Source organism: Saccopteryx leptura, unplaced genomic scaffold, assembly GCF_036850995.1.
Source record: "Saccopteryx leptura isolate mSacLep1 unplaced genomic scaffold, mSacLep1_pri_phased_curated manual_scaffold_18, whole genome shotgun sequence".
Classification (NCBI taxonomy): Eukaryota; Metazoa; Chordata; class Mammalia; order Chiroptera; family Emballonuridae; genus Saccopteryx; species Saccopteryx leptura.
The window spans coordinates 323082-345530 of NW_027095700.1; the positions used below are offsets into that span (position 1 = coordinate 323082).

The 22449-nt window shown below is 42.1% G+C and overlaps 1 protein-coding gene and 1 long non-coding RNA gene across 3 annotated transcripts in view; both read left to right on the forward strand.

Moving 5' to 3' along the window:
* The first annotated feature begins 6581 nt into the window (after window positions 1–6581).
* The window catches only part of LOC136386873 (uncharacterized), a 265786-nt gene continuing 249918 nt past the window's right edge, over window positions 6582–22449 (forward strand). The window contains exons 1-3 of one of the 2 annotated variants that reach the window (XR_010748038.1): window positions 6582–6706; window positions 7214–7457; window positions 7562–8158. This is a non-coding gene — a long non-coding RNA (uncharacterized lncRNA). Of the gene's footprint in view, window positions 6707–7135; window positions 7458–7561; window positions 8159–22449 lie in introns of those variants that run through there. The other variant, XR_010748037.1, reaches the window with a different exon arrangement.
* The window catches only part of LOC136386874 (eukaryotic translation initiation factor 2 subunit 3B-like), a 78104-nt gene continuing 66248 nt past the window's right edge, over window positions 10594–22449 (forward strand). The window contains 5 exon segments of the mRNA XM_066358000.1: window positions 10594–10648; window positions 10651–10676; window positions 11251–11314; window positions 18553–18680; window positions 18777–18898. Coding sequence (XP_066214097.1) covers window positions 10609–10648; window positions 10651–10676; window positions 11251–11314; window positions 18553–18680; window positions 18777–18898 — 380 coding nt within the window. The 5' untranslated portion in view covers window positions 10594–10608.

Sequence of the window (22449 nt, forward strand, 5' to 3'; positions counted from 1 at the left end):
TGTATAGTTATGGGACTTGGTTGGTGGTAATTAAGGGTGGTCTTTGCTTATTGGGGTTGTGGTGATTATGGAGATTACTCATGGAAATTAAATATGAGCATGGTGAGAGGGTGATGAGGAATGAGAGGAAATATAGTTTGACGAGGCCTTTTTGATTAGATACTGAGGTGGAGAATTTTATATGTATGTTTGAGATTGACTTTGGTAATAGTATTTCTAGTCAGATTTGGTCCAATAGGAGGAAGACAGATTTCTGGCTCATTGTGAGGCCTATTAGTGGTTGGAGTCTGTGTATAATGGTGGGGAAATAACCTAATAGGTTGGAAAATTTGAATATGTTTGATGGTTTGTTGAATTTTAGGTTATAGGTGATTTGGTTTAGTTCTAGGGCTATTATAAATCCTATTAGGGTCACTCCTAGGGCTGTGAGCTTTAGGTAGGGGGGTATAGTTTATTTTTGGGATGGTGGTTGGGGAGATGTTGTTTGATAGTAGGAATCCTGCAAAAATGCTTCCAATTAGTAGGCGTTTAATAGAGTTAATCAGGAGTGGATTGTCTTCATTAATTAAAATAAGAGGGGGGAATCATGGCTGTCCCAAGAGTGCAAAGAAAATGATTCAGGTACTGTAGACAGCTGTGAGGGAGGTGGCTAGGAGGGTTATCAATAAGACTCAGACGTTGGTGTACGGGGTGTTGGCGGCCTCAATAATAAGGTCTTTGGAATAGAAGCCCATTAGGAAGGGGGTGCCTGTTAAGGCAAGGCTTCCTACAATTAAGGCGGTAGTGGTAAAGGGCAGGGTTTTGAATAGGCTCCCTATTTTTCAGATGTCTTGTTCATCACCTAAGCTATGGATGATCGATCTGGAGCATATGAATAGTATTGCTTTGAAGAATGCGTGTGTGCAGATATGAAGGAACACTAGGTGGGGTTGATAGATCCCAATGGTTACTATTAGCAGGCCTAGTTGACTGGAGGTGGAAAAAGCAATGATTTTTTTTTATATCATTTTGGGTGAGGGCGCAGACTGCTGTAAATAGGGTTGTGATTGCTCCCAGGCATCAAATTATGGTTTGTACCAGTTTGTTGTTTTCTGTTATGGGGTAGAATTGGGTTAGTAGGAACACCCCTACTACAACCATGTTGCTCGAGTATAATAGGGCAGAGACAGGTGTGGGGTCCTCTACAGCAGAGGGGAGTCACTGGTGGAGTCCAAATTGGGCAGATTTTCCAGTGGCAGCTAGGAGTAGGGCCATTAGTGGGAAGTTTGTGTTCTCTAGATTTAGTGCAAAGATCTGTTGAAGCTCTCATGTATTAGTATTAGCTCTAAATCATGCTACAGAAGTGATGAATCTGGTATCCCCAATCCAATTATATAGGATTGCTTGGAGGGCAGTGGTATTGGTGTCTGTATGGCCATATCACCACCCGATAAGCAGGAAAGATATAATACCCACTCCCTCTCAGCTGATGAAAAGTTGAAATAGGTTGTTGGCAGTTACTAGGACTATTATTGTAATTAAAAATATTAGTAGATATTTAAAGAAGTGGTTAAGATTTGGGTCTGAGTGTATATATCATATTGAGAACTCTATAATAGACCAGGTGATGAATAATCCTATGGGCATAAATAGTATTGAGAAATAGTCGAACTTGAAGCTCAGCGTTAGTTTGATTGTTTGAATTATAATTCAATGTCAGTTTGAGATTACTATTTCTTGGTGAGAATTAATAAATAGTAAGGTCAGGATTAGGCTAGCTGCAAAGGAGTATGAGACTATGGTCTTGATGTAATTTGGGTAGTTTGGTATTTTATCTAAATTGAGGGCTGTTGCTACAATTGGTATAGTTAATAGAAGCAGTGTGAGTACAATTGATATGTTAAATAGATTTATTGCTTTTATTTGGAGTTGCACCAATTTTTTGGCTCCTAAGACCAACTGATAACTACTATCCTTTAAAAGCTTGAAAAAGCTGTGGCTTTAGGCGCGGTGGCATGAGTTAGCAGTTCTTGCATACTTCTTCGGTAAATAAGGGGGTTTAGACCCTATTACTAGATTCACAATCTAGGGTTTTTATTAAACTATATTTACAGTACAGGGTACCCAAAATGACTTTTGGTATGATTGATAGGAGGATTAGGGGCATTAGGTGTATTACTATAAGTGTATTTTCTCGTTTGTAGTTGGGCTTGATGTTGGTGATGTGGTGTGCTTGCCCTGTGAGTTATGATTAGTATGTATAGGAAGTAGAGGGCGGTAATAATAATGTTTAGTCCTATAAGGATAATGGATATGTTCGATCAAGAGAATGTTGCTATAACTACGAATAGCTCTCCGATTAAGTTGATAGTAGGAGGGAGGGCTAGGTTAGTGAGGCTTGCTAGGAGTCATCAAGAGGCCATAAGGGATAAGATGGTCTGTAGGCCGCGTGCTAAAATTATAGTTTGGCTGAGAATTCGTTCATAATTGGAATTGGCCAGGCAAAATAGTATACAGGAAGTTAATCCGTGGGTGATTATTAGAGCGGTGGCCCCTATGTAGCTTTATGGGGATTGGCTGAGAATTGCTATGACTACTAGGGCCATATGACTTACTGATGAGCAGGCAATTAGTGATTTCAGGTCTGTTTGATGTAAGCAGATTGAGCTTGTTATAATTATGCCTCATAGAGAGAGTATCATAAATGGGTATGCCATATTACTTGTAAGTGGGCTAAGGAGGGCTGTGATTCACAATATCCTGTAACTCCCTAGCTTTAATATGACTGTGGCAAGTACTATAGACCCTGCAATAGGAGCCCCTACATGTGCTTTGGGGAGTCAGAGGTGGAGTTCATAGAGGGGTATTTTTACTATAAATGCCAATATGCAGGCCAATCACAGGAAAGAATTGCCTTAGGAGTTTTGTAGGGGGTTGGTTCAGTATTGTAATAGTAGGAAGTTCAGCAATACTGTGGTGTTTTGGATGTATGTGAGTGCTACTAGCAGGGGGAGGGAGGCTACTAGGGTGTAGAATAGAAAATAAAGTCCGGCATTGAGACATTCTGCTTGTCCACCTCAGCGGGTGATGATAATGAGGGTTGGTACTAGGGTGGCCTCGAATAAAATATAAAATAGAATTAATTCTGTGGCTGTAAAAGTTGTGATTAAGAATGTTTGCAATAGAATGAGTATAGTAACAGAATTTTTTCCGTGTTGCAGATTCTTTTGTCAGGTGGAACTGGCTGGCAATAATTATCAGGGGTAGAAGCCATGTTGTTAGGAGGAGGAGTCAGAGAAAAATATTAGGGAGAGGTTTAGGGTGTTATCGCTGAATTGTTGATCAGGGGTAGGCACAGTAGGCTAATCAATAGGCCACATATTGTTGTATTAATTCACATTATGTTAGTTTTGGATAGTCATGTAAGGGGAATAAATATAATTGTTGATATAATGATTTTTAGCACTGTAGCAAGTTTAGGTTTTGTACATGGTCAACACCGTAGGTTTTGGATACTATGACTAATAGAGACAATCCCAGGGCTGGGAGTTAGGTGGGAGTTTAGAATTGTCATAGCGATTATTACAAATAGTGATAAGATCATGCCTTCTAGGCATAGTAGTGAGGATATTATGTGGGAGTGGTATATTAATTGGCCAACTAGGGTAGTTGTGAAGGCTAATATTGTGTTTATATAGGTCAAGGACATTTAATAGTTATGGGTGGGGCCATAGTCTAGTGAGTCGAAATCACTTATTTTATTTTAAACTAACTATCATTACTCTGCTCATTCTAGTCCCTCCTGCAATCATTTGTAAGACAGGCTAATGGCTAGTAGGGAGATGAGAAATAGGGATATGATGAGTATGGTGAGGAGGTTGTTGGTCTGGGTCGCTCAGGGGAGGGGTAGGAGAAGGACAATTTCTAGGTCAAACAATAAGAAGGTAATAGCCATTAGGAAAAATTTTATGGAGAAAGGAAGACGCGCTGACCCCATAGGATCAAATCCGCATTCATAGGGGCTGGATTTTTCTGCATATGTGTTGGTCTGGGAGAGTCAGAATGCAATAATTACTAGTAGGGTTGCTAGTAGGGTGTTAATAGAGATGGAGATAAGTATGTTAATTAGTCTTTTTCAGACTTATCACTAAATCTAACTGATTGGAAGTTAGTTGTACTGATTAATACTAAAAGAGTAAGAACCTCATCAGTAGATAAGACATATAGTAAGAGTCAAACTACATCAACAAAATGTCAGTATCAAGCTGCGGCTTCGAATCCAAAATGGTGGGTCAATGTGAAGTGGAATTTTAACTGTTGTAGTAAGCACACAATTAAGAAGGTGGAGCCAATAATTACATGTAGTCCATGGAATCTAGTGGCCATAAAGAATGTGGAGCCGTAGACTCCATAAGAAATGGTAAAAGAGGTTTCGTAATATTCAGAAGCTTGAAGCAGTGTAAAGTATAGGCCCAAGCAAATTGTAATAAATAGGCCTTGAATTATATGTTTGTGATTACCTTCTATTAGGCTATGGTGGGCTCAGGTAATTGACATGCCAGAGGCTAGTAGGATGGATGTGTTTAGTAGGGGGACATGTAAGAGGTTTAGGGGGGTGATGCCTGTGGGAGGTCAGTACCCACCTAATTCAGGAGTGGGGGCAATGTTAGCTTCAGGGAGTACTGACATGCTGGGGCTGCCAAGAGTGTACAAGGTCCCTGTGACACTGAGAACAAAGAGTTCAGCAACATCCTACATTGAGTCAGAGACCCTTATCAGAAGTTTATGTTTGAAATTCTCCACTGAGTAATACCCCCCCTGTAACTGCACATGACCTCCCTAGCCAATGACTAACAGCCACATCAGCTTCTGTATGATGCTTGCTCATCCTAGATAGCCACCCTATAAAAAGGAGCCATTTTAGAAGCTCGTGGCTGCAGTGCTCCAGTCTCTTCGGAGGCGTGGGTTGCCTGCAGTCCCTGCGCAGGTTTGGGGGGCTGCAGTGCTCCAGTCTCTTCAGAGGCATGGGTTGCCTGCAGTCCCTGCGCAGGTTTGGGGGGCTGCAGTGTTCCCCTGTGTGGGTTACCTGCATCCCTGCACAGGTTTGGGGGCTGCAGTGCTCCCTTGTGTGGGTTGCCTGCAGTCCCTGTGCAGGTTTGGGGGGCTGCAGTGCTCCAGTCTCTTCAGAGGTGTGGGTTGCCTGCAGTCCCTGCGCAGGTTTGGGGGGCTGCAGTGTTCCCCTGTGTGGGTTACCTGCATTCCTGTGCAGGTTTGGGGGGCTGCAATGTTCCCCTGTGTGGGTTACCTGCAGTCCCTATGCAGGTTTGGGGGGCTGCAGTGCTCCCTTGTGTGGGTTGCCTGCAGTCCCTGTGCAGGTTTGCAATAAAACGTATAAAATTTACTTTGTGTCTGCTGTGGCCTATCTCGCCAGGATGTAACAAATGGAGGCCCCAGCGAGATTGGCCATGTAAGACCCCTCCTCATGGAGTGGGCTGCCGCAGACGTTGGTAGCTGGCCAGCCTCCGGCAGTTGCCATTTGGAAACTGAATTTGGCTGATTTGAAACCTTTGGAGTCTTGAGACTGTTTGGTAAGGAAGCTTCCTCTTTGAATATTTGGAAACAGAGCTCTGGTTAGAAAAGGGTGTAGTAGAGCAGGTGGGACGTCACCTGATTTCTCCCCACCTGGTTGGTCAGGGAACGCAGGACGCTGCCTTCTCCCTTTGGTTTTGGTTAAGCTTCCTCTTTGAATATTTGGAAACAGAGCTCTGGTTAGAAAAGGGTGTAGTGGAGCAGGCGGGATGCCACCTGATTTCTCCCCACCCGGTTGGTCGGGGAATGCAGGACGCTGCCTTCTCCCTTTGGTTTTGGTTTAGAAGTTTTGTTTGTTTTGTGTGCATATTTGTAGAAGTTTTGTTTGTTTTGTGTGCATATTTGGTTTGTTTGTCTGCTACTGGAATGGCCAACTTAAGAGCAGACTGGCAAAACCAAGGATTGCTAGACCCATAGAAAACATAGAGAGTCTAGCATACTATCACCAGCACCCACCTGCAGGCAGGTGGCACGGTGAGTATGCAGCCCAGTATAGCAGCAGAGGTAGAGAAAGAAAAGGCAGCCAGGCTGCAGCTGGCTGCAGAAGAAGCGGCAGGCTCCTCTCACAGTTTCAGTCACTTTCCCCTCCCCCTTGGGCACCAGCTCAAGGGCTGAGCCACTGCTTGGTCAGGCAAAAGATAACAGTGCAGTAAGCTAGAGGTTATCATCACCTTGCTACAGCCCCCTGCCCTCCTCTGCTTTGGCTCCGGGGAATCCCCGCCTCCTATCTGGAGCCATACCCGAGGAGAAGATTTAGGGAATAGGGCCCCTTCTAAACCCACTGCTTTAGCCATAATAGAATTTTATAGTCTGTCAAGTACAAAGACTTCCTTTTTGTACCAAGGATCTGTTGTTGTGTTCCCAATTTTGCTCTCTTAGTCAAGCCCCTCAGTGAGATCTTCTGAGCATGGCTTTTAAGGTCTATAACAACCAAGGAAGTAACAGAAAAGGCAAATAAGGCCCAAAAGAAGTCAAGAAATACCAACTTTTGGCTCCAGTGCCCTAAGGGGCTTGCTTCATAGCATTTCATCAAGGCCCTGCTCCAGAGTGGAAACAAAGGTCATTGAACTGAAGCCTGCCAGGCTTCCCGGCCCCATCAAGGGACACGTCTGTGCTGTGGAAAGAGGGACATGAGAAGGTAAGCTGCCCCCTTGCTCCATGGAGGGAGGGTTCAGTCTCTTCTAGCCCTGCTCCAGCTACCTGTGACCTGACCTTGCCCAGCATGCTGGGAATTGCCACTGAAGGCCCAAGGACATCGTTCACGAGCCTAAGGTATTTCTTCCAAGTAGCAGATAAGCTAATAACACAAGGGCCATCTACTATGCCTTGCTTGAATATTTAAGTTTTATTTATCCCTCAAAGATCTCTACTGTGGGTATTGACAGTCTGGTTTTATTGCTTTATGTTTAGTATCTCCTTTATTTCTCTTATCTCAATGCCCCATGCCTATTATAGGCTGGGACCTGCTGCTAATTCCAGCTAGAAGCAGTAGTCACTAGGATTTAAACTCTAACTGCAAAGTGTAGAAATGTAACACCCTTTCCCTAAGTACTTACAGGTTTTATAGGTTACTGAGAAAACTGTTCAAAGACTGTCCAAGAGGCACTTCTAGCAGTACATCACCCAAGGACTGACTCCCACCTAGACGGGTCCAGACACCATGATCCTGACAACTCCCACTACTGCCAAGGTAGAAGGCATACCCACCTGGGTCCACCGCAGCCAGCTGAAGCTTGCAGTCCCAACAGAGACACCTTTGTGGACAGCGAAGACTGACCCCACCAATCCTTGTAAGCTGACCCTGAGAAGGACAGCATGCCCTGCTTCAGCCACAAACCAGAAGTTAACTGGTCCACGCATGGAGACTTTGGGTAGGGAGGGAAACTAAGGTAAAGGAAAGCCAAGTAAGTCATCTTAAGGTTTTATGCATGTACTGCTATGAGTCATACAGAAAGGGGGGTGTAAGTCCTTTGGCTGAGAGAGAAGCTATAAGGTAAATGAAAGTTATGTATGTGCTCATAGCTACCACTATAGAATAATCTGTGAATATTGGTCATTTGTCCAATAGGCTACTTATGAAAAGGACACCTCCAAAAAGCAATCTTTAAAAGAGGATTACTTAGTACTAACTTAGTCTTTGCTGAAGGTTAAGGTTTTTAGGAATTAAGAATTCTGATAAATTAGAAAGGAATTGTATGGTTTTGATAATAGAAGGTATAAGGTGTAGAGGTACTTTTGAAAAGAAAAGGAAAAGCAAGTTGTTATGAAGGCCAGTTATTTCTGGATAAGAAAGTGCATAAAAGTTGAAGGTTTATGTAATTTGCAGAAGGTTTGTGCAAGTTGTAAGAAGTTAGTACAGAGAAGAAAAATACAAGGCAGAAAGAAATTAGTCCGTAAAGCTTGTAGTACTAAGGGCACACTATCAGCATGCCAGCACATACTAGGGAGGACCCCTGACCTAATTAGCTTATAGCTACAGCTAAAGTAGAAAATTCTCATGAGCCCCAGCCTTATACCATTCTCCCCACTGATGAAGAATCAAGGATTTGATTTATGCCCAAAAGAGATGGGGGAATGTTAGATTCAGGGAGTACTGACATGCTGGGGCTGCCAAGAGTGTACAAGGTCCCTGTGACACTGAGAACAAGGAGTTCAGCAACATCCTACATTGAGTCAGAGACCCTTATCAGAAGTTTATGTTTGAAATTCTCCACTGAGTAATACCCCCCCTGTAACTGCGCACGACCTCCCTAGCCAATGACTAACAGCCACATCAGCTTCTGTATGATGCTTGCTCATCCTAGATAGCCACCCTATAAAAAGGAGCCATTTTAGAAGCTCATGGCTGCAGTGCTCCAGTCTCTTCGGAGGCGTGGGTTGCCTGTATTCCCTGCGCAGGTTTGGGGGGCTGCAGTGCTCCCTTGTGTGGGTTGCCTGCAGTCCCTGCACAGGTTGGGGGGCTACAGTGCCCCAGTCTCTTCAGAGGCGTGGGTTGCCTGCAATCCCTGCGCAGGTTTGGGGGGCTGCAGTGCTCCAGTCTCTTCAGAGGTGTGGGTTACCTGCATCCCTGTGAAGGTTCGGGGGGCTGCAATTTTCCCTGTGTGGGTTACCTACAGTCCCTGTGCAGGTTTGGGGGGCTGCAGTGCTCCCTTGTGTGGGTTGCCTGCAGTCCCTGTGCAGGTTTGCAATAAAACGTATAAAATTTACTTTGTGTCTGCTGTGGCCTATCTCGCCAGGATGTAACAGGCAAGACTTGAGTGGTAGAAGGCTCAGAAGAATCCTGTGAAAAAAAATACTTCTGAAATAATAAAGAAGATTATTCCATAACAAAGTCCCTTTTGAACCACTGGTGTGTGGTGACCTTGAAATGTACCCTCTCGGACAACATTGTGTTATCAATATATTGTTAGATTAGCTGTTAGGCCCCAGTAGTAAAAGGGATATTGAGTTAAAGTAGAATCATATAATTAGTCCTGATGTTAGTAATAGTGCAGAAAGGTCTCCTGTGAGGGGTCAGGGGCTGGGATTTACTATGTGGTACACATGGGTTTGGTGGGTCATTAGGCATTATCGTGTAGGCAGAGGCTGACCAGGTGTGTGAAGACGTAGGCCTGGATAAGAACTACAGCAAATTCTAAAATGGTTAGTAAAATAAGGATAATGAATATAATTAATGCTATTGCAGTGCTGATGCTCATGAGTGCTAGAGTTGCCCCTCCATTAAGGTGGATTAAAAGGTGCCTGGCGGTAATATTTGCCGTCAGTCGCTCTACTGTAAAAGACAGATATTTTCTTCCTTCCTTCCTTCCTTCCTTCCTTCCTTCCTTCCTTCCTTCCTTCCTTCCTTCCTTCCTTCCTTCTTTCTTTCTTTCTTTCTTTCTTTCTTTCTTTCTTTCTTTCTTTCTTTCTTTCTTTCTTTCTTTCTTTCTTTCTTTCTTTCTTTCTTTTTGCTTTCTTTCTGCTTGCCTGTCTTCGCAGGCCTCCCATAAATTGGTATGGCCCACCATTATCCGTAGCCACAGCTCCTTTACCATCTACTGGAATTCAGTGCAAATCTGCATGGCCACAACCACCAGCCTCACAATAATTCTCCTCACTAAACTCTCAACACACCAAATAAAGCTTCCAGGTTACAACCATCCCCACCAAGAAAGGAAACGGTTTATCTCTCTCAGACCACAAACGGCATTCTGTCAGTTATATCATGCACCCAGGGAGAGGTCTTTCATGGGGTTGCCAGTATGTTGTCTGCATGAAAAATCAGTAAGTCTGAGGATAGAGAAACTTTGTTTAAAAGTCAGTCAACCTGCTGACAGGTGTCAAGCAAACTCAAGCCTGAGAAAAAAATCGAACTGCCTTTGGACCCAGCTATCCCACTGTTAGGAATATACCCCAAGAACACCATAGCACTGTTTGAAAAGAAGAAATGCACCCCCATGTTTATGGCAGCATTGTTCACAATAGTGAAGATCTGGAAACAGCCCAAGTGTCCATCAGAGGACAAGTGGATTAAAAATCTTTGGTACATATATACTATGGAATACTACTCAGCCATAAGAAATGATGACATCGGATCATTTACAACAACATGGATGGATCTTGATAACATTATACTGAGCGAAATAATTAAATCAGAAAAAACTAAGAACTATATGATTCCATACATAGGTGGGACATAAAAATGAGACTCAGAGACATGGACAAGAGTGTGGGGGTTACAGGGTGAGGGGAGGAGAGGGAGGAGGTTGGGGGAGGGGAGGGGCACAAAGAAAACCAGTTAGAAGGTGATGGAAGACAACTGGACTTTGGGTGATGGGAATGCAGCATAATCAAATGTCAAAATAACCTAGAGCTGAAAAAAAAAATCAGTCAACCTACTAGCAGGTGTCAAGCAAACTCAAGCCTGAGAAGTTCACACAGTGAAGACTGCTACACTGATGATAGTTCTTTCCACCTTTTCTCTCTCCCTTCACTCCTCACTCTGGGGGCCTGCGTCCAGTCAGGCACCATTCAGGATGACTTCCTGCTTCTGTGGGCAAGATGGCGTTGGTTAAATCTATCTTGACTTTGGGGAAGCCACGTCTTCTCATCAGGATCTCACCAGCTTGGTAAGGTTTTAATATGAAAAAAGGCAGAGTAAACTCGGGTTTGCGGATAACAGTGCCTCCTGGGAGACATTTACCAAAAGTAGTGCAGTATTGTCACGAGAACGTGTTTGCTGGGAGCCGGCAAAAACCTGCACGTTGTCAAGTCTGTGACTTAGATCTGGGGGTGTGAGACCGTTGGACCTGGAGCTCCTGGAGGATTTGATTTTAAAGTTATAGTATTAAGTGTGCTTAAAGTGTTTACTTGTCAAGTTCTAGAAGAAATATTTGTTAAAGATTCAGTAAGAGACTTTTACTTTCTCGTCGGTGCTAATTCTAAAATTTTGCCCTAACTTTTCCAGATTTCTTACTGAATGGAAGGGATGGTACTCATCTCTTTTGCACGTACAATACAAAGGGTTTTTGGACTGATTAGTCTTATGATTGTTTCTGAAGTAAACTCTTCATACAGAAAACCTGTTTATTTTTCAGAACTAAACAACTGAATATATGGTGGCAAGGTATAGGTACTAAACGTGATACCAGACTCCTCATTTCTTTTACTTGCTGTAGTTTAAAATAAAATACTTTATTGAAGGATGTTACCAAATTGACTCAACTCTCTCAGGAAGTTATCAGAAGACAGGTCACAATTAACATAGGTAAAAATAAATGATTGCATCGAATACTTGTATATTTCGGGAAGCCTGACTTGACTTCTCTTTGACAATGAATTTTAATCTCTTGTGCAATAAACAGAATAAGAGGACACAAATATATAAGGAATAGATTTGAGTACTGATGAGTACCTGCTAGACTTTTTGGGGATCCACAAAGAAGGTACTCCAGTCTTGTCTTATGGAATATGTGTAATGCAAAGGCATGGATATATGAAAAGGCAGTATGCTGTGAGCACATATAGCAGAAGTTTAAGAAAGAGTTGAAAAAGCTTGTTGCACAGAATCATTTTATTTTGTTTTTCAGTTGCAGTGCATATTTAATATTGTAAGGTCAGTGGATAATGGGAAAGGTCAGACCCAGGAACTTTGGCTAGGACTGCCCACAACCAAGCGCGCCAAAAGAGGCTTCTCAGGAGCCCTTTGGAAAACAGTGACCATCTGCCAGCCAGTGAAATTTCACGTCATATTAGCTCGACCACCCTAGGGACCTTTTAAATATCTCCCATGCGGGTCACCACTTGCAACTTCCCTGGCCTCCATCTTTCCTCAGGGCCAGGGAACCTCGCCGGGTGGGATGCGCGCTGTACTAAATAAAACCTTTTACTATTCCACACTTTGTGCCTCTGACCTCTTCCTTCCTTCTTGGTGGGGAAAAAATTACCTTACATTTTGGTGCCAAAAATCTGGGAGGAGTTTTTTTTTTTGGTGTTGTTTTTTTGGTTTTTGTTTTTTTTTTATTTTTCTGAAGCTGGAAACGGGGAGAGACAGTCAGACAGACTCTCGCATGCGCCCGACCGGGATCCACCCAGCATGCCCACCAGGGGCGACGCTCTGCCCACCAGGGGGCGATGCTCTGCCCCTCTGGGGCATCGCTCTGCCGCAACCAGAGCCACTCTAGCGCCTGGGGCAGAGGCCAAGGAGCCATCCCCAGCGCCCGGGCCATCTTTGCTCCAATGGAGCCTTGGCTGTGGGAGGGGAAGAGAGAGACAGAGAGGAAGGAGGGGGGGTGGAGAAGCAAATGGGCACTTCCCTTATGTGCCCTGGCCGGGAATCGAACCCGGGTGCCCCACACGCCAGGCCGACGCTCTACCGATTAGCCAACCGGCCAGGGCTGGGAGGAATTTGAAGTCCACAAAGACCGCTCCTCTTTCCTTCCCCTCTGAGAAAGAACCAGGACCTCTGACCTTCCACCCACTTCGGCACACGGTGTGGTAAGTCCCCTGCCTCCCCCTTCCCCTCAGCTCTTTCCTCTGAGACTCCCTGTCCGAAACCGTAGCTATGTCAGGGAAGTCTTTCTGTTCCGAGTGTGTGTGCTTGTGGAGACATCCGGAGCACATCCTCTTTACCTTATCTGTCCATGGCCAGACCTTGAGGTTTTAGGACACTGAAACTCAAATCTGACCACTTCGAGGACTGAGGGCGGCTGTGGGGGCACAGGAATCTCCTTCTCTAAAGAAGAAGAAACTGTTCTTCTTCTCCGCTGTGGCCAGGCCACAGAACCCACTGAATTAGCCTCCTGAAGGGACTTTTGGTGTTAACACCCTCACCAATTTAATGCCAAAAAAGCTGGGAAATGATTGGAGATCTCTTACATACACGGATTCTAATTATCTGCGCACCCGTCCTTAATCTCTGTGCCGCCTGTTCCACTGCGCAGGCCTTTTTCTGGCCAGAGAAACCTCCCCTGAAACCTCCACTCCTGATCCTTCCTTCTCCATGGACTCCCAACTCTCTCTCCCTCCTGCCTGACCCCCGGGGGTGCCCCTCTCTTGGGACTTTTCTCTGGTCCCTCTGCAGACCCCTTTTGTGCTCGGGTCTCTTCCCTCTGAGAGCCCCCCCTTCGCAAAAACCTGTTTTTTGTTCACCACTGCCATCTCTCTTTCTGCTCCCCTGCTGGTCAGGGGCCCCTCCCTTCTTCACAGTGTTCTTAAACCCCTTCTCCATCAAGCCATTCTCAGCCTGGCATTGGTTCTTACACTGGTTTTCAGGATGTCCAACCCCAATTTTCTTGCAGGAAGTTTTGGCCCTGTCCTGCCTTTGGCTCCAGCGTTTCCTGCGGGATCTGGGTGCCAGGGTCCACATGAGCCCCCCTCCTCTTATTCTCAACCCCCCCCAAACCCCTATACGGAACCTGTGAACACGGCATTTAAAGTTTTTAACATCCCAACTAGTAGAAATAGGCCAAGGCTGTTCAGCAGGCCCACATGCAGCTGAAGGTAATGCTCCAAACCCCGGCTCTTGTGGCAGCCCTGAGGCCAGTAGAACACCAGAGCCAAGACACAGGAAGTGCCTGACCCAAGTCCAAGCCACAAAGAGAAATCCCACCAGCAGCTTGCTTTAAGTGTGGCAAGCAGGACCACTGGTCCCAGGAGGGCCCCTGCCCACGGCTGCCCACTGAGCCCTGCCCTGACTGCAAACAGCCCAGTCACTGGCGGAGTGATTGCCCCTTTGGGCAACAGGTTTTTCCTCAGCACCTCTATGTGGAGGACAAGCCGCCCGAATAGAAGGCCAATCCAGCCAGGTGGGTGCATCGCTCAAACTCCTAGGACACGGCCTGTACTCGGAGAATCCAGGGTATGCTGCAGCTAATGGGTAAGTCCATCTCGTTTTTGTGGACACGGGGGGCTACCTTCTCTGTTTTGCCATCACACTCTGGACCTCTAGTTCCCTCACAGGTCTTGGTTATGGGAATGGATGGGACCCCTTCCTTTCCCCTTTTTATGCCATTCCTGACATGCAGTTTTGCCTCAAGCTTGCCTCCTTACAGGACCACTGGCAGTCGGAACCACTGGACTCCATCCATCTCCAGCTCACCAAAAGGCTGGACCCTACAAATCCCCCTATTACTCCTCTTTTTTTTTAAATCCTTACAGGACTGCATTCGCGAAGTTTCTCAACTCACGCCACAGAGATGTTCCTCCTGACACCCCTCAAAGCCACCGCCTTCCAATCTCCCCCTCCCCACGACACCCCTAATCAGCAGGAAGTAGCCAGATGAATAAACGGCACCCCTTTTCTATTTAACACAAAAGGTCAGAATATAAGGTTGGTGGATAGTGGGAAAGATCAGACCCGGGAACTTTGGCTAAGACCACCCACACCCAAGCATGCCAAAAGAAACTTCCCAGGAACCCTTTGGAAAACAGGGACCATCCTCCAGCCAGTGAGATTTCACCACGTCATATTAGCTTGACCACCCTAAGGACCCTTTAAATATCTCCCACGCGGGTCACCACTTGCAACTTCCCTGGCCTCCATCTTTCCTCGGAGACAAGGAACCTCACCAGGTGGGATGCGCGCTGTACTAAACAAAGCCTTTTATTATTCCACACTTTGTGGCTTCAGCCCCTTCCTTCCTTCTTGGCGGGGAAAAATACCTTACAAATATTGTTTGCTTATTTTCAGGTGTTCATGCACAGAATGATTCTAAGAACAGTGTTTGTAAAACTTGATATGAAGCTTTTATTAAGAAAATATTTTTCTTAATTGGTAACTTTCTAATTTAGAAGAGAAGTTCATTCACAGTAAATTTTGGACATTATTTTAGGGTTTCTATAAACAATATAACTTAAGTTATGAAAAAATTATAAATCATACAATACTTTAAACTATATATATTTTCTGTGGTTCAACTGGATTTGTTTTGTTATTTTCATGGATTTCTCACCCTGTCCTTTAGAATTGGACAGAGACATCTATCTATTTCACTCAAAATACTGGGGGCCTGACCTGTGGTGGCACAGTGGATCAAGCATCAACCTGGAACACTGAGGTCGCTGGTTCAAAACCCTGGACTTTCCTGTTCAAGGCACATATGGGAGTTGATGCTTCCTGCTCCTCCCCCTTCTCTCTCTCTCTCTCTCTTTCTCTAAAATGAATAAATAAAAATAGTAAATAAAATTTAAATATATATTATAAAAATACATATTTTATTAAAATATATATTTTATTTAATATATTTATTATATATATTTATTAAATATATATATTTATTTAATATATATTAAAAATACTGAGTACTTTTTTAGTGTACAAAATTTTTCTGCATTTTCCATTTAGTGTTTATTTCAAGAGAAGGTAATCTTTTTGGAGATTAACAGCAGGTTGAGTAACATGTTACCTAACTGTACTTGGTTTAACATGTTGGTGAACAAAGAACAGACCTTACACCAGAGTAGTTACCATACAAAGCAAAATTTATTTGCGGCACATACGGAATCCACAGGAAATAACTTTTAACAGTTATGACTCTCAGAAATTCTAGCTTGTGTGTTTTTTGTCTAGAATGCTTATGCATATTCTGGATGAAAGTTTTTGTCATGTTATTTGGGGGCTAGCATCAAGTAGGTATATATAGGGTCTACCGGAAAGTTCTGTCCGTTTCTATCACAATAAGTTTCGACATGTAAGCACATGTTTATTTGGCGCATGTGTGCCTCTCTATTTTTATCACTTAATGTATACATACTGACGTAGCAAATTAACTAAAACAAAGTTGATTCACGTTAGTCTTATGTGTGAAGCGATAGTGAACCCATGGCTACTGAAAAAGTTCATTTACGCCACTGTAATTTTTACAAATTTCAACAAGGAAGAAATGCTACAGAAGCACGTCTGTCGCATCCACCATATTCCCTGGTACTAGCACCCTCCGACTATCACTTGTTTTTGCCCTTACAAAATTTTTTGAAGGGCAAAAATTCAAAAATGAAGAAGATATCAAACAAGCACTGGTTCAATTTTTCACATCAAAAGATAAAACATTTTTTAAAAATGGGATATACAAATTGCCCTCATGCTGGCAAGAAATCATTAATAATAATTGCAATTATATTATTTAATAAAGTTTATTGATGGTAAGAAAAATTTGTATTTTGTTTTATTCCAAAAACAGAACTTTCTGGTGGACCTTATCTATAGTAACATGTTATGTTTTTTGCCTAACTCTTAACCTGTTTGAACCAGTTCTCTTTCACCTTTATTCAATGGGTTTGTAGGTGGCAGTTAAAGGCACAGTCATTTCCTGGAACATAAGATTCAGTGTATTTAATGAAAATCTAATTAACTTTTTGTTGTTGTTGTTAGAGACAGAGACATGGACAGACAGGGACAGAGAGACAGGAACAGAGAGAGATGAGAAGCATCAATCATTAGTTTTTCATTGCAACACCTTAGTTGTTCATTGATTGACTTCTCATATGTGCCTTGACCGCGGGGCTACAATAGAGGAAGTGACCCTGTGCTCAAGCCAGCCACCTTTGGGCTCAAGCCAGTGACCTAAGTGTTTCAAACCTCCATGTACCTCCATGTACCACTCCAATGCTCTATCCACCGTGCCACTGCCTGGTCAGGCTTTTATTTTATTTTTTTATTTTAATGAGAGTAAGGAGGAGACAGAGATAAGAACATTGATCTGTTTCTTTGTGCCCTGACCAGGAATCAAACCTGTAACCTCTGCTTTGGATGATGCTCTAACTGCTCTAACCCACCAAGCTATCAGGCCAGAGCAAAATTTTATTAACTATTTAAGTTTATCTTGGGGGTTAACATGACTAATTTATAAACAGGGTGGTCAGGTATGTGATAGCGTTGTCTGTTACACTGCAGGAAAACTTTTGCAAAGAAAGTATATGTAAAAGGTGGAAAATAACATTGTTATTGGTTATAGATTTTTACCAATTCTTTCATGTCAGGGATCCAAACCAAGGGTCTCAATGCTACTTGCATCAAGAGAATGAGTCTTAACCAGAGCAGAAACTTTGGTCAGTGACTGAAAGGGGAGCTCATGCTCTAAAGTATCTTTTCTCCTTGGGTCGGGCTTGAGGAGGTTTTAAAGCAGACTTTAAAAAGTCTCCAAACTTTTTACACAGGGGGCCAGTTCATTGTCCTTCAGACCATTGGAGGGCCGGACTATAAAAAAAAACTATGAACAAATCCCTATGCACACTGCACATGTTTTAAAGTAAAAAAACAAAAACGGGAACAAATACAATACTTAAAATAAAGAACAAGTAAATTTAAATCAACAAACTGACCAGTATTTCAATGGGAACTATGGACCTGCTTTTGGCTTTGTGGCGCCGCCACATATAATACTCCTGGTGACCATCAATGAAAGAGGTGTCCCTTCCGGAAGTGTAGCGGGGGCCAGATGTGGCCTGCAGGCCGTAGTTTGGGGACCCCTGTTTTAAATCAACTAGCTGCGTAGATAGGATTGATAGGTAGGGAGTTCTGAGAAAGGGGCAGTGACTTCAGGAAAAAAATTGGGAGTATGCACACTCTTGCAAGCTTCTTGGCACAAAACACAAATTGTGGATGTACATTATTTCACCTGGGTATGATTTTTAGTATGTAAATGAAGACAGGTTCTCCAGGCATGGGGTGGGAACAGTCTGAAGCAACCTAGGTCTGTGGTAGATATGTCTGCTTGAGCTATCTGCAGATGTGGTTAACCATTAGTGGTTTTAGTTAGTTCCTGTAATCAAGCATAGTTTGTGACACATATTAGATATTTGGGAACATTAGGGTCTCAAAAGATAGTCTGGTGTATTTATATGTATTATGGATTGGTGTGGGGGTTTTTTGTTTGCTTTGTTTTTTTATTAGGTTGACATAGTTAATCAACTGAACAGGTTTCTGTAAGTTCAGGTGCTGTGCCAAGAGAAACCAGGCTGGAGAGGTTATTTTAAGCAAAGTTTACTAAAGCACCTGTCAGCAGATGCGCTGAGACCAGAAAGGCATAGCCATGAGCAATAAAAGGGAGTATTAGATATAGCGACTAGGAGTGGCTGCTATCTGAAACAGACATCAGTATATGTGGGTGTTGGTGCATCTCATAAGCTCAGATTAGCATATTCTGGTCCATGGTTGGTCACTGACTTTTTTAAAAACAGCAACACAAAAGTTATCACAGAACACAGGACATAGCAGATTTTGTTTCAAAGGAACATAAAGGCATTTAGCAATACAAGGTCAGAAGTATATAATAGCAGGAATTATTGTAGAACAACAGGAGGTAGCAGATTTTTGCCCCATGGAAACATTAAGGTTTTTAGTACTAAAAGTCAGAAATGTCTTAATACTTTTAATGAAGTGGACAACTTCATATAACACTATCTACCCACCACATCATCCTCCTACCCCCAATTTTGATTTTCTAACTATACTGAAATACTTGGTGCATATTGGATGCATATTAATTATTTTTCTGTTCTTTGTAGGTACAATTGGTCATGTTGCTCATGGGAAATCTACAGTTGTAAAAGCTATTTCTGGAGTTCACACTGTCAGGTTCAAAAATGAATTGGAAAGAAACATTACAATCAAACTTGGATACACTAATGCCAAAGTACATCATATAATATGAAAGTAGAAACTATTTTACTTTTACTTTAATTTTCAAAAATACCAGTGATAAATTCATTCTTTTCATTGAAACTTTTAGATTTATGAACTTGATGATGCAAGTTGTCCTCAGCCAGAGTACTATAGATCCTGTGGAAGTAGTACACCTGATGAGTTTCCTACAGACATTCCAGGGACAAAAGGGAACTTCAGATTAGTCAGGTGATTATTTTTGTGTTAAACACACTTTTTTGTTTTGTGTTTGTTGAACTACATGTAATGGAGATATTGAATAGTAATTTAAACTTTAGCTTGATTCAGATGCATTTTCCCCAAATGTGAGTAAGAAACTTTAAAGAACATTTTCTAGCTTTGAAGAACATATTCTAGTTTACAATAGCTGCATAATAATTTTTGAGTTTATGTTGTAATAACAATAGGTTTAAAGGTCATTCATTTAAGCCTATGCTAAACTATAGATGTGAAGATTCTATAAAGAATCAGCATATATTCAGAGTGAAGTTATTGCATTAAGTGGTTTCTTTCTTTCTTGTTTTTGCAGCATTGTAGTGTCTTGTTTCTTAGGTAAGGAGAAAAGCCAAAAGCATTATGAATTCTTTTTAATATCTTGGATTTTAGAAGGTCGTCATTGACTGTCTTGGTTTTTCATAAGAGGACAGTGATAAACACCAAGTGATATATTTGGGTGTTAGAATTACCCAAGGAAAGTTTAGAGCATGAACATACAATTTTCAAAATGGTAACCAAATAGTCTTTTTGTTAGTCTTTAAATGCTGCCTTCTGTCCATTAGGTTGGCAGTTACACTGGTTTTTCAAGATGCTAGAATTCATCACCAGATTCCTTTTTTGCTTGACAGTTCCCATTCTGATAATGCAGTCATGTGCTTTTTTTCCTTAAAGCAGTCTAATTTACTTCAGATAATCACATCTTTACTTCCATGAAAGCCTATTTAAAATCTCTTTGCTTCTCTCTCTTCTATAAATTGCAAATGCTTAATTAAAATTACTCAAAATTTGTACATTCTTATTGTGTTGTCTTATATTTTTTTACTCTGTATCTTACCTTTTTTTTTTTAAATTAAGGGAGAGCTGGGGAGGCAGAGACAGACTCCCTTATGTGCACCTGTGCTCCTGACTGGGATCCACCCAGCAAACCCTTCCCTGTGAGGTGATACTTTGTTGCTCAGCAACCAAGCTATTTTTAGTTTGTTTTAGCAGTAAGAACCAGGTTGACCAGCACTGCAAGAGTGGGTGGATTTTATAAAAAGGTTGACTACCCCTGCGAGTGGGACAATTAAGTTGCCACAACTAGCAGTTGATGCTTCTTATATCTCTCCCTTCCCATCTGTCTCTGCCTTTCCCTCTCACTCTCTTTCTCTGGAAGAAAAACACCCAACTATAATAACTAGGGATACAGGTGAGTTTTTCTCAACTTCGTAACAAATCAGTACTACAAGTCTTCACAAAACATCAAATGGTGAAAGAATGAGTGTTTTATCCTACTTCAGGAAGAAGGCAGGAGTGTCTTTCCTCACCATTTATTATACGTACTTCTACAGGTTCTGTCATAAGACATAAAAAGATAATCTTTCCAAATTTGAAAGGGAAATTTTGTTCATTTGCGGGTGTTACAATTATTAACATAGTAATTCCCAAGGCACCTACCAAAATCTTAATTAAGCAAGTTTGCCAGAGTTCTAGAATGCAAGATCAATGTACAGAAATTAATTGCATTTCTTGATACTAATAATGAATGTATACACACCAAAATTTTATATACTCTACTTAAATCTTATAAAAAGATGACATACAGTACTTAGATGTAAAACACATAGAGAACTTACTCTGTGAAAAGTACAGAGCTCTGAAAGAAGTAAAAAATCTAAATGGAGATACTGTGTTCATGGATTAGAAAACTCAGCATACTAAAAATGCTAATTCTGCTCCAGTTGATGTCCAGGCTTAATGCAGTACTTATCCCAGCGAGGTTTTTTTGTTGGTATAGATAGACTTATTTTATAGTTTATTTGTAAAGAAACTAGAATGGCTACACAATTATATGTAAAAATAAGTAGCAAATATTGCTCTGATTTGAAAACTTACTTAGCTATGGCAATAATTACTGGATCAATCAGTGGAACAGAATTAGAGAATTCAGAAATAGAATTGCATTATATGTCTAACTGATTACAGACCAGTAATAAATTAGGTCTGTGGACAATAGGCTTTTTAGCAGATAGTACTCAGCAACCAAATGTCCATAAGATTAAAAAAAAAAAAGTAGAGCAGCCCTGGACAGTTGGCTCAGTGGTAGAGCGTCAGCCTGACATGTGGATGTCCTGGATTTGATTCCCAACCAGAGCACACAGGAGAAGTGTCCATCTGCTTTTCTACCCCTCCTTCCCCTGTATCTCTCTCTCTTCTCTCCTCCTGCAGTAGCCATGGCTTGATTGGCGCAAGTTGGCCCTGGGCACTGAGGATGGCTCTATGGCCTCCACCTGAGGCACTAAAAGAATGGCTCCATTTGCAACGGAGCAAGGGCCCTCCATGGGCAGAGCGATGTACTTGCCAGTGGCTCCCAGTCATGGTGCCTCTGCCTCCCCTCCTCTCACTAAAATAGAAAAATTAAAGTAATAGCTATAAACCTAACATCTTGTTTATAAATTGTACACTTTGTGCTCAACATTTGCCTATTTTCATACACTTTGAGTGCATGTTCAAAATATATGTAGTTATTAAATGGATTAATTGAAACTAATTTCTAGAAGAAAATGCAGGCAAAAAATATTTTAGAATGTAAGACTTTTTGAGGTGATTTTACATGTTGAGCTGAAGAGGAACACGTTAAAAAGACTGGGAAAGTTGTAGGTCATCAAAAGTAAAAATAGTATATAAAAATTCAATTAAGAGGTTCAAAATAAAAGTTACTAACCTACAGGTAATATTTTCAAATCACATCTCCAGTAATGGACTGAAATATATAGAGAATCCTAAAAGAATTCACAGTTAAAAATAAAAGATAAGGCCCTGGCTAGTTGGCTCAGGGGTATGTGTCAGCCCAGTGAGTGGATGTCCTTGGTTTGATTCCCAGTCAGGGCACACAGGAGAAATACCTATCTGCTTCTCCACCCCTCCCCCTCTCACTTCTCTCTCTCCTCCTGCATCCATGGCTCAATTGGAGCAAGTTGGTCCTAGGCACTAAGGATGGTACCATGGCCTCTGCTTCAGTTGCTAAGAAGAGCTTGTTGCTGAACAAGGGAGTGATACCCCAAATGGGCAGAGCATCACCCTCTAGTTGGCTTACTGGATGGATCCTGTTCCCTGGGACATGCAGGATTCTGTCTCTGCCACCCTTCCTCTCACTGAATAAAAATAAATAAATAATAAAAATACTGATTCAAGTAGAAAATTGGCAGAAGACATGAAGAGCATGTATAGTAGGCAAATAAATAGTTCTTCTCCATTTCATTAGTATACATTTTATTTGTATTGAACTTTAATTGGAGTTGGGTCTTTTCCCAAGCTTAGTTGAGTCTTGTCTTTAGGAAAATTATATCTGCTCATAGTGAATTGTATCGGCTTTGTAATGATGTTTAATTATTTTAATTTCAGCTGATAATCCCTTCAAATTATCAAAGCATCAAGCTTTAGTAGCCACTTAAGAGCTACATTATTTTCAAGGTAGTTTCACTTGAAGGAGTTTGTAATTTGCATATTTATGTATTTAATTGATCTCAAATCTCATTGTTATA